The sequence below is a fragment of the Phalangium opilio genome, unplaced genomic scaffold, assembly GCF_054372755.1.
Source record: "Phalangium opilio isolate 3A_F unplaced genomic scaffold, DU_Popi_V2 ptg000017l_1, whole genome shotgun sequence".
Taxonomy (NCBI): Eukaryota; Metazoa; Arthropoda; class Arachnida; order Opiliones; family Phalangiidae; genus Phalangium; species Phalangium opilio.
The window spans coordinates 9655887-9673673 of NW_028324151.1; the positions used below are offsets into that span (position 1 = coordinate 9655887).

Sequence of the window (17787 nt, forward strand, 5' to 3'; positions counted from 1 at the left end):
CCACATGCGCTCTTATTCACAGAGATAACATGCCGCAAATTTTAGCTTTTTCATAGACAGAATTTCCGAAGACTTTGCTGAAGAAGATGGGCTTCATCCTTATTTAAATGACAAAACTGAGCTATTTTTTACAAAGACAATAAGGTTAAGGAAAATATATGGATTTCTATTGGTGGTTTTACATTAAAGGTAACCTTTGGTCTTCACGAGCTCACACTCTCTCGTATTACAAGTTTAAGTGAAAATGGTTTTCCGCCGCAAAATTATGTGGAATAGGGAGAGGGCAAACCCATTCTTGCTACGTCATAGGCTTATATCTCTTACCTCGATTCCATCCCCCTAACGGGGGAATTTCAGTATCGCGCCTACAAACGCTCCCCTAGGTAGTGGTATAAATGACGTCGGATGTTCTTTCCCTCCCTGACAAACGCCCTCTCCCTATTGTTTTGGTCGTTAGGTGAAACTTTGGTCAGTAACTTAAAACCAGCTTTTACCGTGATGATACATCAATTCACCGTGTACCAATACTCGCCTACATTTCATTATTACACAGTAGAGAAGGAGAGAGAGAGGATTTGCCGGTCTCGCTTCTACTTAACCTGTGCTGGCTAAGATCCATACCGTGCGTTGCTCCGCTCACAAAAGAGATCGACACTGGAAACCGATATCATTTGTGCATGTACAACGTTTTGCATGGGGTTTGTCAAACACATTTTTCGCAAAACTGGAACTAATTAGCCAACGTTGCTAAACATGTCAAACCTTACTAAAATATAATATGTTTAATTGCGTATGCGAGTGATGAAAAATTAATTCTTTACAATTCTACACTTAATCTTATGGATGTAAAACTATGGATATGTATAAATACTACGTATTATGGATTCTCATCTCTTATCTTTCACTAGGCACTTCCGTTAGGCGCCTGTTCAGCAGAGAAAATAAATTACCCCCCCTCTCAACCTTGCGAGAGAGAGAGAGAGAAATTCGTATTTTTTCTCTTTGCGCATGGGCAAAATTTCAAACTCGAACCACTCAGGATTCTCCTGAGAGCTATAGTTAGTTCGTTTTCCCCACGAAGCATAGCTACTTCCGACTCAATTTAGAACCACCTCACATCAGTGAGTGTGTCGCATATTTGGTGCCCAGCGTTTTGGCCAAGTTGGGAATCCACAATACCAGAAGGGGATAATAGAAGAAGCATGACACTCTCTATCCTCTTACTACTTTAGTTACGTAACGTCATTCTTCCCAGGCTCCCCCTTTCAGTTTGCTTTCCCGCTCATCAAACTTCAGATGGGCATCGCACCGTAAGGTGAATTCTATAATTGTTTGGCACTAAACACTCAGAAATCATCCCACAAACCTCGTCTTGGGGTTTGACAAAAATCTACAAGCGCGGCTTGCCAAAGAGTTAAGCAGCGCTAATAGAGTAAAGATGAGATTCGGTTAAGTAACCTTGCTCCAAATGTAAAATCATGTTGGGAAGAATGACGTTACACTTACCCTGCTTTGTGGTACACTTCTCTCGAAGAGAAGTATTATATACTTCTGATAATACGTAGTATTTATACATAGGTATACTAAATACTTCATTTCGTATAATTTGGTTTGCACTTCCGCATCAAAGGTTTCTGAGTGAATCCTTCAAACAAAGATGTATTTGCCGGGAATAATATGGGTGTTCACGCAATATTCTAATTTTCTAACACCTTTATTGTGAAACAAATGGCACTGTATGATCAAAGAGAATGAAAGGAAACCGATATAGAGCAACAAGCGGGATTCATTCGAGGCGAGAATGCCGCAGACTGTTTGTTATTTGCATTCAAAAACGAATTCCCAAGAGGCTAATAAATTGTTAATTCCATCGTCCTCTACACTAGTAGCGGATTACGTTGCCAGTATATTCAACACACTGAGAAACTAATGTCAAAGAAACAATAGTTTTCACCATGTTTTTGATTGTTTAATGGTGTTATCCAGAAAAACCTCTAATAAGCCTTAATATATACAGGTAGTCGCTGTTTTTTGAAATTACATTACCTTAATTTTAAATATACAACAAAACATTGTTTTTTTATGTTAACGACTGTGGATAAAACAGCTAGTTTTTATTTCTCCAACGGAAGTGCAGGATATGTTATTATTAATAGAACGTTACTGTTTTCCGGGGAAAAAGTATTCTGCCTTGAAGAATACAGTAGTGTATAATTAAAAACACAGATAGTTACACTATTAAGTATGAATTTAACGTATATTTTACTGTATAATCCACCGTAAATTAAAGTTTTGCATACTATAATTTGAACATTAAGTACTTTACTATAAACCTTGGAGCACTTTATTTTAAACCTTGAAGCGCTTTAATTTAAACCTTGAAGCGCTTTAATTTAAACCTTGAAGCAATATAACCTAATCTTACCTAACCATGCTAAGCCTTTTGGAAAAGGTCCGCGTTTATTATGAAAGGACCCATATGAAAATAAAAATATTTTGTAAAGTCAGTGAATTGCTAATTTTAAAACCAATATTTTAACTTTGCAATTTCTTTTCTTCATTATAATTTCAACCTACTTACGTCTAAAACTGACCGAAAATGTACAAAACGTGTTAGGCGACACTCTGAAACGTGTTAGGCGACATTCTTAAAAGCGTTATGCGACACTCTTGGAGTGGCGTCGCTAGGCCTTTTATGGGGGCTATAGCGCCGCCAAATTTCAAAGTTAGCCCCCTCAATAAAACCCGTACACTAACTTCTAAATCGTCGACTTTAGTTACAGTTAGAGAAATTTCCGCTTCAAAAACGTCGTTAGTGTCAAACTGTTCCAAGTTCTCGCACTTCCATGGATTTTCTTTTTTTAAATATGGTAGAGTAGATTAGGTCAAACGCGTTTCTGGTGCTCGAAAAACTCTTCGTGAAAAGAGATTATTAAATTTAACGAATACGTCTGTATCTACTGCTGTTATATTAGGACCTCCAAAACCAATTTAATACCCGATGCATTTATACTAATTTATAACTTTCTGCCTTTTTCAGAAGTTATTAAGTCGGTGAAAATGACCAACTTACCATGCAGTTTCAAGCTGGATGTTATGCTGCACCCTTTAAGGAATTGCACAACACTCATAAGGGAGTAAAAATTAACTTTTAGTTCGATATAAGAGTTAGAAAGGTGTAAAGCTGAACCTCTGTTGCACCATTTTATTCATATCTTTGACACTAATTGCTCAAATAAGTGTTATTAAACCCTATCTGGGGTGTAAATGAACACCTGTAATGGTGTCAAATTTGGACCCATATAAACTACTTTTAAAGGTGTTAAAGCACACCGGATTTTCTTAGAGAGTATAACAGCAACCATTATAAATCTACCCTAATGGATAGTCTGTTAAAAACAGCTAGTCACCTTATATAAATGACAAGTTGCATCTTAACCAACAGAGCTTAATGTTTTTAATAAAGGTTTGAGTGCTTTTAGTTTAACAGCAAAGAGCGTCTTTATCAAAATAAGCTCCGGGATTTAAAACTGTTCTAAGAGCTGTTATTTTTACAGCAACCCTATTTTTAAGTGTACTTTAAGCGGTTTGAAACAACATGATGTGTTTTTATTTTCACAGCAAACCACGTTTTAATCCACAGTGCTTAGTGAGTTTAAAACCACATATTTTGCTGTTAGTTTTACAGCAGCAGACATTTTATGTAACTGTGATTTTTTGGTAGTAAAACAACATATAGTGCTGGTTTTTTCATTGACCACTACAATATAATCAACGGTTAAGACTGTCTTTGAAACAACCTCTGAAGCGGTTATTTTAGAAGCTACGAACGCCCCTGAATACACGAACAATTAATACTTAAAACTGTTACTTCCACTGTTTAGAAAAACAGTATTGTTGACGGTATTAAAAACAGGGAGGATATGCAATTAAATTAACATCATCTTGATGGCATACGCTATTGCCATTACCTTAGTGTATATTTTACAGCATTTTTATTCTGTGTGAAAGGGAGATTCAAGGCTGAATAATGCTAATAAAACCTCGCCAAAATATTTCACATGTACTCGCCCTAACTTTCAAGAAATTCTCAAAATTTCCAACGGGTCTAAAAGATCCAAAATGAGTTCCTGTATTTTAAACTTTTTCGCGGAAACTTCAACCCGATTAACTTTTCATCCAACCCAAGGAGGAACGCGGAAAATGTTCAATAGGAGATGCGGATAAAGGTCCGTCCACACTATGGCTTTTTTTTTTAGACCTTGGCAAAAATACATTTATTTTACCTCTCCGAGTGACGATCACGGTTGGAGAGGTATTACACTGGACGTGTCTGAGCGAGGGGTCGGACGTTTTGGAAAAAGTGTACGGGATTTCGTTTGATTTCGTCGGATTTCATATGATTTCATCAGATTTCGTCGGATTTTGTTTGATTTCAGAATTCGATAAAATCCAATGGATTTCATCGAATTTTGAGATTTTTCCCTTGATTCCGTCCGATTTTGTTATTTTTCCCGTGATTTCGATGGATTTTGCGATATTTCCATTGATTTCCTCGGATTTTGAGATTTTCCCCGTGATTTCGTCGGATTTTGTGATTTCTTTTGATTTTGGATTTCGTAAAATTTTGTAATGGATTTCACGATTTCTTTACTGATTTTGTGATTTCGCTTCTGATTCCGTGATTCTATGTTGATTTCGTGATTTCTTTCTTGATTTTGTGATTTTTTTCTGATTTTGATTTCTTTACTGATTTTGTGATTTCGTTGCTGATTTCGGATTTTTTATTTGATTTCAAAATCAGCATTGATTTCGGATTTTTTAAGTTGGATTTCACGGGTAGCGTACGGGATTTCATGAATGACCGACCCCTCGTGTCTGAGTGTGTGTGTCTGCCACCGCGATCGCAGTTTGCAAATCGGAGCAACGTGTTCGTAGAAAGCAATTTTTGGCTTCTAGTCCCATCCTTAGGACTATGAAGATACGCGGCGATAGGCTAGGGTTACGAGAAACATCTAGCCTCCCAATTGCGGCTTTTCTTATCATTTATTGTGAATCAATCGCCTAATTATATACCCTAAATTTCCAAAAATTGTTAAAGAGCCATATACGCTTGAATTCAAACATCAACAATAGCTATATTTAAAATAACTCATCATGCCACTGTACTCCAATTACGCCGACTGCACAGTTCCTCAGATCTACAATTTAATTGGTTGGCAAATGATTCACCAAAAGAAGCCGACTTACACCTTGTTAATTTAAATATCTAACGAATTCTGCCACTTCAAAGGAAGTATAAAGACAGAAAATAAATAAAATTTTATTTGAAATACTGAAAACATGTAAAAATATTTTCCTAATTTAAATTAAAGCAAAGAGGGTATAAAGTGGGGAGTAGAAAACTTGACTGGAGTGTTTGTTCTCTCTTTGAAAGTTTTCCTCGAAACTTCCGGTTTGCTAGCGCATATTTCTCTGCCCTTTTATTGGTTGAAATACGGTGAACAGGATATTATAAGGAAAATATATAAGAAATAAATAAAATCGAAAAGCGAGAACTTCCATAATGCCTTGGCAAAGCTGCTGCTACCTTCAACTGCCCTTTATTAAAGTAAAAGAGGGTATTAATTGCATTCCCACTGAAGTAGGTAAACATATTTCTCTCCACCCTCTCTTTATCAAAAGACGTTAGAAGGTATATTGAGTTCAAAGGGTTGTTGCACCTAAGAGTTCCTGCACTGCAGTTGCTGTTAATAATTAACTAGACATAGTAAAGCGCTATAAACTTAATAATGCAATGTTTAAATTAACGTCTAAAAGCAGACGCGAATGGTCTTAAAGATTTTGCGGATACTCTTTAAAGGCCGACTTCCATCGAAAAGAGTTTTAGCGAACTGAAAACCGAGCATCGAGACTAACAATGGAGCGACCGTGCCGATTTTCGAATCCCCGCTGGGCTAAAAGATGGAAGGGTTCTAGCTAACTGAAAGCCGTGCAATGTGGTTCTACGCAATAGAGAATTTCCTTCAGAGGAAAGCAAAAATTCGAGAGGAAATAAATTTAAAAGGATTTCTATTGTTCATCTTCAGTTCGCTAGAACCACATTGCACGGCTTTCAGTTAGCGAGAACCCTTCCAACTTTTGACCCAGCCGGGCTTCGAAAATCGGCACTGTCGCTTCATTGTTAGTCTCGATGCTCAGTTTTCAGTTCGCTAGAGCCCTTTTCGCTGGAAGTCGTCCTTTAAGTTAGGCTCCTAACAGTTTTAGTTGAAATAGTAACCAAAGGCTTAGGAAAACTAATAATAAAAACCACACATTAACGAACGAATTCCACGAAATTAACTGGGCAAAAACATTAATGAAATAATTCCACGAAATTAACTAGGCTTAGTAGCGCGTTTAAATAAATAATGCAATCTTTCATATGAAGTCTGAAATCTAGACCCGAATGGTCTTACAGATTTTGTTTATACTCAAAGTTAGCCTCTCTACAGCAATAGTGAAATTAAAGAAAACTGCTTTAGTGAAAAAGTTAATCAAATATATATTATAATTAAATATAAACACATTAATGAACGAATTCCATGAATACCATAACTTATTATTCATTTAATCATGATCTGCTAGCCAGAACCAGAACGGAATTGGTTCAACCAATCCCGTAGAGGTAAGAAGTTCGATTTAGCAGACGCCACTAAAAGAATGGCGGATGACGCAGTAGTCCTCGTTTTTAAGACTAATTAAATGCTAATTATTTTGTAATAAGAGATCATTTATTTTTTTCATATGATATATATTTTTCCTTTCATATTTAGAAAACGGCCCTTCTTTTAAGGCATAATCAAGAAGCGATATCTAGTTTACTAGGGAGAAGTTATAATTTCCCCACATTTCTAGCTTTATCTCCAGTCCAAACGTATAGGTCCGCCTGTAAATTACAACCAGCATCTTATTGGTTCTTGAAAACTCACGCCAGCGCGACGCGAATGACGACTGAGAAGAGGCGAAATAGCCCGACCTCCTTTTACGTCCTCCCTTGTATTTTGAAAGGGGGACTGGGACTATGGCGCGCGAATACCTAGGCATCTTATACCCTCTCCCTATTAAACTAGATATCGCTTCTTGGTATAATGTTATGTTTAATTATTAAACATAACATTATATTATATTATACATTCATACAACTTTTGGAAAACAAATTTCCCTGAGATTTCCAGGTTTTTCCCATATACTTCCCTGAATTTTCCAGGTTTTTCCCGTATATGGAGTATCCTATGGAGCAAATGTTAACGAAGGAGGGGGGGGGGCAAATATGACTATTACATAATCAAAGGACATCCCCGTATCTCTAATATAACCAGATTTATGAGCCTCCAAAGTTTAGTGTAATGTTAATCCTATAGAGGAAATGGTAACGAACATTTTGCTTAATTACTCGGCCCCTGTTTGACGCAAATTTCCCTGATTTCCCTGAATTTTACTAAAAATTCTTAATTTCCCTGAGGTTTTTGTCAAATATTTATTTCTCTGATTTTTCCAGGTTTGTATGAACCCTGCTGTTACCTGAACTTTTCCTTTAAAAAAAATTGCATTAACAATAAAGTATCATAAAATTAATTAATAGTATAAATCCTGTTACACTCTTTTTAATAAAAGGAGGGCGCGCTCTGATACGTAACATGCCGTAATGCGTCAAATTAAATTATCTATACCGCCCCCTCCCCCACTTTTATCCAGGCCAATTCAGGTTTAAAATAAAAAAAGTCAAAAGTTTGACACAGCCTGTACAATTTTACCGTCCTTTAAAATATATATCAGAAAATGGCAGTATAGGGGGGGGGGGTGCAAAAAACCACGAGGTTTTTGAAAAGATATTGGTGGAAGAGGAGAGGGAGAGGCTCGGGAGCAAAAGGATAGAAGGGAGGAGGAGAAAAGGGATGAGGACTTCTTACGCCAACGCCGAAAAAGCTTTAAATCGATAGAGCTCTGACAATAGAAAATAGGAGACCAGGCCGAGCTCGCCTACACAGAGAATAGGGCGTACGGAGTCCACCCCCCCCCTTAAAAACTTGCAAAAGGAACGGTTTAGGTCAAGATTTGATTCGAGTCTTCAACGAATATTAAATTATCGAAGGTCCTATTCGGGGTTGCCACGGAATTTTCAGAACCAAATTCCCTGACTTTTCCAGGGTTTTTCCTGAACTTTTGCTGAGATTTCCATGACTTTTTTAGGCCGAAAGTGTAAATGTTTACAGCACGTTTTAAGTGCTTATAATTAAATGCTGAAAAATTTAAAATTCCCTGACTTTTCGCCCCATTTTCAAATTCCCTGACTTTTCCAGGCTTTCCCTGACCCGTGGCAACCCTGCTATTCAAAAGGCGTGTTGTTATGACGGAATATCCGGTATCTGGGTCCAAAGACGTTCGAAAGGGCTTCAAAGTTACCAGTCCACTGCGTATGTAGGCCAATAATTGATTCGAGTCTTCAACGTATCTTAAATTATCGAACGTAACATATCCTTTTCAAGCGCGGGTATCTGGATTGATTCACAGACAAAAACTAGAGTACTTTGATGGACTCGTCACTTTGAAGTTTAATCTAACGTCTTTGGAAGAAGATACCGACGTTAGGTCAAACTTCAAAGTGACCAGTCCATCAAAGCCCTTTTGTTTTGTTTGTGGATGCTCCGTTTTAAGTGAACAAGGTGGTGGTTATGCAAACACCTCCGAAAACGTTTCGGTTTTGCAAAAAATGCAGGAAAAGTTCAGAACTTCTATGCAAAAAGTGGTAAAACTGATGTGGACTGAACGGTTATAGAAGAAGTTTGGTGACAATGAAGTGTAAATTATTTACGCGATTATTTTTCCCATCCAGGTCGATACAATACTTCTATAAGAATATCATACTCTACAATATCTCATTCTCTAGTATCACACGACGGAGACACCTATTGTATTCGTGATTCTAGGATAGCTCAATGACAGCGTCAATATCAAAGTCGATTAAAAAAAAGTAATGTAAGAAATCTACTCTTCCAAACATAAATATAACAGAGCGGCGTGGACTTCATAGACAAAATAGTAGTATACTTTGATCATATCCAAAAAGGTCCAAAAAGACACCTAGAGTTTATCGAAAACAATTATTCGAAGGAATAGTGGCACCAATTTTGTTCGATTGCGTACAAAAACTAGTTTCCTAACTCCTACCCTGCACCAAAAATTATATAGGGAGCCAACAACTGGCTAGGGGGAAGAGATAGTCTGACGTCACGCAGCCCCTCTCTGGTTGGTATTTTTGCGCGTAGAATGCTGTTTTCAACCATTAGGGGGGGATGAAACTACAGTAAGAGATAGAAGGGTGCGACGTTTCAGGTTCAGAACTGTTACCTATACATATTTTCATAAATTCATAAGATATGTTCCATAAGTTTGTCACTGGTTACTGAGAGCTTTTCATGAAGTAACGTAGGTGAAACGCCATAAATTTATGTAAAACGACGTCTGGTGAGGCGCTGTTGGTAGTCAATTCTCGCTTGTCGTTCTCGAACTAGCTCGAGCTGTAAGTCTCTATACCTATCATAGGTGTCATATAAACTTATGGAACATATCTTATAAACTTATGACATTATCAACAAGTAAAAAAAAACCGAAAAATATATACGTAACTGCTTTCAAATTGTTCAAATATCTACCCAACCAACAAATCTTTTGAATTTTTTTAACGGCTCAGATCTCGTTCTTGAGTTTTAGGTCGAGAAAGGGATAACCTGATTTGCTTGATTTTGCCACGCGCAAAACCTGTTTTACCCCAAGAGTCAGACTCTAATCCAATCAGAAATGTAACAGATTTCTTTTCGACGCTCAACGACAGATGGCACTACAATAAACTTTGTTAGTCTCGTGATCCTATCCCTTAGATGGAGACGAGACCAAGCCAAACAATAAATAAACAATTATTTGTTGGTTGGGTCTACATTTCATGTAAACAATAACGAGTCCTTTTAAGGTTTTTAAAGGTAAACATTAACAATTAATTAAGGGGATTAGACTGAGAGCGATTATTCAATCGTGAGAAGTGCCTTCCAATGGGATTGAGAATGGTTTTGATTTTAATCAACCACGCCCCCTGAACGGAAATCTCTTTATTCTAGCACATGCAACGATAATTCTGTTCTTAAAAATATTCACTGTAGAATTGAAGGAATTCAAGATGACGCTTACGGGACTTTGGCGCTCTTCTCTTCGTATAAAGAGGATTGAGGGGAATAAAAAGCAATTTCATAAAACTGCCCGGAATCATTCGGCACGGCCGCGTGATATTACGAATTCAGAGAGCCAACTTGACGCGGAGCTCCCTCCCGTTACGACAACTATCATTTAAGAGTCCAGACAATTTTGAGTCACCGACAGGCGTCAAATTTTTACCTAGAAAGCTCCTTCGTATTCGTTAAATTAGTCATCTGGGAAATCTACCTCGGCCTATACACCTAACCATTTTGCTTAAGAGAGCTCGGGATCAATAATGTGGTGGTGTTTTAGATATTACGAGGAAAGTCAACGTAGGAAATGTTTGTCCCAGTATCAAATTTTATTTCATCATAAGTACATAAATGTTGCCAATAAGTTAAACAGCACGCGTATACAGACATTTTGAACCAAACAACAAATTATGATTAGAGTATTTTAGGGATGACCCCCTAAATTGTATAACTTTGTAGGGCGAAATGCGAGGGGTCGGACGTTCTGGAAAAAGTGTACGGGATTTCGAAATCCAATTTGATTTCTTCGGATTTCGTCGGATTTCAAAATTTGGTACAATCCAACGGATTTCGTTGAATTTTGAGATTTCTCCCACGATTCTGTCGGATTTTGCTTTTTTTTACCGTGATTTCGACGGATTTTGCGATATTTGCCTGGATTTTGTTGGTTTATTGACGTTTTTCCCGTGATTTCCTCGGATTTTGAAATTTTTCCCGTGATTTCTTTTGATTTTGGATTTCGTGAGTTTTGTAATGGATTTCGTGATTTATTTATTTATTTTGTTTCTGATTTTGTGATTTCGCTTCTGATTTTATGATTTCTTTGTTTATTATGTGATTTCTTTGTTTATTATGTGATTTCTTTGTTTATTATGTGATTTCTTTGTTTATTATGTGATTTCTTTGTTTATTATGTGATTTCTTTGTTTATTATGTGATTTATTTGTTTATTATGTGATTTCTTTGTTGATTTTGTGATTTTTTTACTGATTTTTGATTTATATTAACTTATTTTATGATTTCTTTGTTGATTTTGTGATTTCTTTACTGATTTTGTGATTTCGTTGCTGATTTCGGGTTTTTTATTTGATTTCGAAATCAACCTTGATTTCGGATTTCTTAAGTTGGATTACGCAGGTAGCGTACGGGATTTCATGAATAACCGACCCCCCGGCAAAATGTCATAGCAGTTACATTTTTTGACCTAAATCACCCATAGAAACCAACCGCTCTTTTTGGAACATGCTGCATAATAGGAACTTTAATTTAAAACAAACACATTATTTTTAAAAAATCACTGTTTGTATTTAAAGTTCCAAATTTTACCTCTCCGAGTGACTATGACGTCATGGAGTGGTATTACTTGGTACGAATCTGTTTCTGTGTCTGTCACCGCGTTCACAGTTGGCAAATCGGAGCAAATATGTTCACAGAAAGCAATTTTAGGCTTCTACGCCCAACGTTAGGATCAAGAAGTGCGCGGCCATCGGCTCAATTGCGAAATTTCTTATCATTTATTGTGAATCAATCGCCTAAATTTCCAAAAATTGTTAAAGAGGCAAACGCTTGAATTCAAACGTCAACAATAGCTATGATTTTAGGAATAAAGTTTCTTAAAACGATTTAACTATAATTAAGCTAAATTTATGACGATTACAAAAATTAATATTAATTATTTAAGAAAAACATCTTAATTTCGTCTCGAATCGGAGAGGTTTATTTTGGTTTCCCAACTTGTTTGTTATAAAATAGTTATAATTAATTTAAAATTCTTGACTATAGGTGAAACCTTCATATGGGTAGAACTTAAGCGCCTCAAAAATAACCCTTTGTTTCTGGGTTACGTTTGTCTAGTTTGAGAAATAAACTCTGAATCCCGACGTTAAAAATATTTTCAATATTAGATAGAGGAGGAATTGTTGACTTGAAATTAGGAATAAGAAAGGGTCCTTGAAGGTTAACTTATATTTTATCGAATTCTATCGGAACTTTAGTCAAACAATGAAATGATTATAGCTAATTTGGCTGTTTTGAGCTAAAAATAGGATTGCATTATTTATTTTGGAAAAATATAAAATATGGTTCGGTTTTCTTTTGAATGGGAAGGCATTCGGTAAAAGGGTTTATAAAAGCAAAACATCGTGTTCGTTTTCGTTGAATTGCCGGACTCTATTCTAGTGCATCATGCACAATGCAAAAAAGCGTTTTGTGTGGACATATCAGTTATGCAGCATCGAGTGTAGTCACGTGACCACTTAAATTTCTTAAAGGGAGGGTGAAGAAGTACTGATTTGTTTCGATTCTTCTATACTAATTATAAGATCAATCTGCATTAATAAATGGGGTATAAATTAAGAATAGAGTTTTGGTGGATGAGCCGAAAGCGAGGGGTCCATCGACATTTACACGAAATCCCGTACGCTTCTCGCAAAATCGCGAAATCTTTCACACAAAATCACGAATTCCCATTGGACGAACCAATACTGAAGGACCGATGGCAGCCCATAGAACCCCATACTAAGCGACTAAACAACCAATGTTAAGCTTACTTCCCTCTTTTCAGCCCCAAAATGGAGGGGGGTTATGAAAATTACCGAGTCAAATTCCGGAAAAAGCTAGCGCCATCTAGACAAAGTAGGATGTTAGCCGCTTCTCTCTTTAGAACGTTGATTCCCCCATATACCCCCACTATCCGGTTTGCTACTGTCCGCCGCTAGAAGGCGAATTAACAAGTATTTACAACTTTCTCCCTCTGCCATCCGTCCTTCAGTATTGGTTCGTCCATGGCGTAGCGGTTAGCGCTTTCGCCTCGCAGCAAGAGGATCCCGGGTTCAATCCCGGACTGTGACACCGGGTGAAAATCTGGGAACAAATCCCTTCTGCGTATAGTTTGCAAGTTCTCTCCCCTCTTGTTATAAGGAGTTTTCCTCCACGGTCTAACCCGGTTTCTCCTTTCCATCAAAACTTGCAGAGGTTAACGGTAATAGTTAATGTAGGGCGCTGTCGGTTAGCTGTGGCATAGGGGCTTGCCACACCCCTCTATGCAATGTAAAGGGAGCCACCTGTAAACAAGCCACAGGCTTAGTGTGGAAATCCCTTCATAGACAAAGCTTAGATTATGATTATTATTATTATCATCACGAAATCAAAGGTGAAATTCCGAAATTTTTGGCGAATTCGTGAAATGAAGAAGAAATCACGAAATCATTGGCGAAATCCCGTACGCTTTTTATGGGAATGTCGGACCCCTCAATCGAGAGCCATTTCGTAGGTCACCATGACGCCCTAATGTGAGATAAATTGGGCGCTATAGTTACCTACGAACTGAAATTTGTTAGCTCAAAAAAAATTAAGGGCGATTTAAAATTGAAAAGATCGCGGAAAAAATGTCTTGTTATGCAAATTAAATAATGAATATTTCTAAGTGAATCATAAGTTTATAAGATACTTCCTATACTTAGAAATGCTAGAGACTTTCTGAGAGCTACTTCGAGACGAGAACGACAAGCGAGAATTGAATAAACGCAGTTTTACAGTTCATCTTCCTGTGTTTAGTCTGTACTAGGCCTTTGAGAGCGCCTAACCAGACGTCACACGCTTTACCTCGAATCTATGACGGTTTACCTACGTCACTTCATGACAAGCTCTCACTAATCAGTTATCAGTGACAAACTTATGAAACATATCTTATGAACTTATGGTGGAACCATGTATAATTTAAAATATATAGAAGATTCGAGGGGGAGTACGCGTTGGGCTTCTCTGAGAAGCAGATAACGATGTACTAAAAATTTATATTGGCCGAAAAGAGAACATTTCTAAGTTCTTAGCAAGCGACGCGAAAGCAAATGTAAGGTAATTGCTGGCTTTTTCTTCGGGGATACTTGATTAAAACCCTCATTATTTTATATACATGTATATATATTTTAAAATGGACACTGTATTAGCGTGTCCATCCTATTTTCTTTAATTTAATTTCAATTTTCCAAGTCCCAAAAACTCCAATATCTTAACCCTAACAGTTTAAACTGAATTTTAAAAAGAATTACACTTGATTCTATTATCGATAAAGGGTTTTGTCAACGAGTGTCTAGAGCACCCAAAGTGCAATTCTCTAACAATAAAAACAGAAGTAGGATGAGGACTAGCTACCCAGCACCACGCTTCGCAGCGACTAAGTTCTTAGCGCTTCAAGAAGCTGATTGCCTAGACGCCCTCGAGGGACAAGGGACATATGAGCGATTTGAATAATTGTGTAACATTTTAAAAATGAAATACGAATTAAATAAAAATCCGTTTGGAAGTTTTACTTCAGTCAATCTACTTCTAGTTGTACTGACATATCAAGGTTCATACAACTTTTGGAAAACAAATTTCCCTGAGATTTCCAGGCTTTTCCCCATATATTTCCCTGAATTTTCCAGGTTTTTCCCGTACATGGAGTATCCTATGGAGCAAATGTTAACGAAGGAGGATGGGGGGGGGGGCAAATAGGACTATTACATAATCAAAGGACATCCCCGCATCTCTAATTGAACCAGAGTTATGAGCCTCCAAAGTATAGCGTAATGTTAATCCTATGGAGGGTATGTTGATGAACATTTTGCTTAATTATTCGCCCCCTATTTGACGCAAATTTCCCTGATTTCCCTGAATTTTACAAAAAAATTCGTGATTTCCCTGATTTTCCAGGTTTGTATGAACCTTGTAACTACAATACTATTTTTTTAATGAAAGAAACGCTTACAAATTAGAAATTAGGTTCCACTATATCGGAATTTAATACCCTAGTACGAAAAACAAAGGTGGGCTGTAAATTATAGGCGAGGAAATATTTCCGAGCTTCCGATATGGAATGGAATGGAAAAATTTTTCAGATGCGGGGGAGTGGCGGCACGGCAGCTTACACAAAAGAGATTGCTTTTTTTTATAAATATTATACTCCGGGAATGAGTTATACATTACGTAACAAACCATAATGCCCACTAAGAATGAAGCCCAACTAAAAGGAGTATAGTCCCCCCTTTACACCCATTGAATTCTCCCCTTGAAACAGACCAGTGAAATATAGCAGCTGCATCCAAAAGGATAAAAACATTTTCTCTCATCATTCAAGCTTCGCATGGATAGATAAAATTCAAACTTCTCTAAGGGCCTTTATTTTTATTTTATTTTTCTGTAGCTCAATTCGAGTAAATCAAATGTAACGTAGTTTATAAATAAACTAATGTAACGGCCCCTATTGGACTTGTTTAATAAATTGTTACGAAGCTTCGTCTATATCTTTATGATAATAGTCGACGTTACACAATGATTTAGACCCCTTGAGAGTTAGGCTTAACCGCGATACTAAACGTAATAATAATTCTGTCACCAATTTAAAGCGATCTTGTTAATCAATTCTTCGTATCATTATCACAGTACGCTTTAAATAATCGTTAATTTTAATTAGGCGATCGTAAAACGGGACTGAGAATAGATGGAAAGGCTGTCGACACCAGCCAAGCCTTGGTCGGATTAGAAACATCCCAGCAGCATCCCCATCCCAAGTTTTCCCGATTCCTGGATTTGGTTGGTGAATTCGCGGTTACCGCGAGCTGGCGAGGCTTAGCTCGTTCTAGACGCTGGCGTTTTTTGGACAGACGCGGACGTCGCCGCCGCCGCGGCTTCCTGCGGTTTTTGAACGGGGCTAGGCTTAGCTCGACGATGGCCAGTTTAGGGTTACGTAAATCGGGGGATGAAGTCGTATAAAAACGGTACTTACCTCGTCTTCGTTTGATTAATCCGAGTCCTCGATAAGAAGCACCATAGCAAAAGAATAAAGCCACTAAATAGATGAAACGCATTTTCTACGTGAGCATGGCATATTTCCGAACCATAGCAGTGACACTTCGATCCGTTCCGCGTTCGGTGGCCACCCTACAGGCTGCCGCTAGGGCGGATCTTCGCATCGAGACGCGGCTGGCGGGCGCGCGCGTTTTCTACGTTTCCCCCGCTTTCGCTAACGAGCCCTCGGCACCTTTCTCCGCCAAAAGTTCGGGGCTTTCCTCTTTCTGGCCGCCGTCCGTTTCTCCGGAGTCAGGGGGAAAGTAAAATTGGCGCACAGCTTCCAAGCCGCCCGCGCCCAGTCTCCTCCGTCTCGTCAAAGATGGCGTTTCTGCCCGAGGTTCATGACCGAAGCAGCCTAGTTGCCTCTTCTCCTCCGATGGTGGTGGGGCGGAATCCTTCCTTCCTCCGAAACTGGGGATAGGGATAATATACGGGATATCGAGATATTTTTATTTTTCGTCGATCGCGCTAGCCGCTAGCCCGCGACATCCAACGATACTCAAAAGCCGACTGGAAAGCTTCGACTCCGTTCGAGAACTTCCCGCTGTCAGAGAGAATTTAGAAGGGGAGTGGAAGGCCCCCCCCTTTGACTCTATTAAAGGTGATGACGCCCAAACAAGATGTCGCGTTGAGCTTTTTGGGGTAGGCGAGTTTCCGGTCACGTGTTCTAAAATCTCTCTGTTACAAACGCATCATACCGGAAATCGACCTGCCTAGATAACGTTTAGCAGACGACGTTGCGCTGCATTCCAAACCACCCCTTCCACTCCCCTTCTAAATTCTCTCTGCCGCTGTCGGCCTCTTTCTTCTCGACAAATCACTCCCCCAACACTAAAGTCGTCTCACCCCCCCTCTTACTATTAAAACACCCAAGTCCATCAGATAGGAAACGGAAATAAAGAATCACACTTATCTTCTTCACTCTTATTTTTTTATTTTAGGGCCTATTTTGTAGGTTTTAAAATGTTAAGCCTTGAAGCCCGAAAACATAGATATCATAACTGTGTTTCGAATAATAGGTAGTTTGAAGATGACAAAATATGGAGAATACCACTGACGTGCGCTCAATAAGATGGACAAGACACTATCTTAATCTTTTGGTCCTAAAATAATAGACAATTTCAGCATGGACTGTAGACCTTTTCGGAAAACACATACAGAGAAACCAACACACAGGCGAAAAGCCGCCACTGGGGTATAGAGCTATCTCAGTAGGCTTAATGTGACGTCACCCTTGCTATTTGCCCATAGAACCAAAGCGGTACCAAACATGGCCGCCCACTGCCAAACCTAAACCCGTGACGTTTTACCTAGACACTGACGTCACAACTGAGATAGCTCTATTCTCTCTCGCGCCAACCAAGAGGCAAAGCCTGATGGAGCCGGAGTTCACTACAGGCGGGAGGTCAGCCAGCTTGCATTGCCTCTAACGGTGATTCTTGGCAAGAGGGAGAAGACCCCAATGGCGGCCTTGTCCCTGTGTGCTGGTTTCTCTCTACGTAATTTCCGAAATGGTCTATTCTTCCAGAAATCGATTAGACCCGGAAATTCCTTGAGCACCGAATCCGTTGATTTCCAAATTTCGTCTTTCTCTCATGGTACGTGCAGGGATCCATGTAATTTTAGAAGCAGGAATAGAGAACGGTTAGCCTTTACTTCAGTCCGACTCATAGCTCAGTATAGAGCCCCTCCCTCC

At 38.5% G+C, this 17787-nt stretch overlaps 1 protein-coding gene across 2 annotated transcripts in view; it reads right to left on the bottom strand.

Moving 5' to 3' along the window:
- mmd (disintegrin and metalloproteinase domain-containing protein mind-meld) overlaps positions 1-16550 on the bottom strand; it is a 101706-nt gene extending 85156 nt beyond the window's left edge. For both annotated transcript variants that reach the window (XM_089866936.1, XM_089866935.1), the window contains exon 1: positions 16027-16550. In XM_089866936.1, the coding sequence (XP_089723062.1) occupies positions 16027-16108 (82 nt within the window). In that variant the 5' untranslated portion in view covers positions 16109-16550. The remainder of the gene's footprint in view (positions 1-16026) is intronic.
- Positions 16551-17787: the final 1237 nt, after the last annotated feature.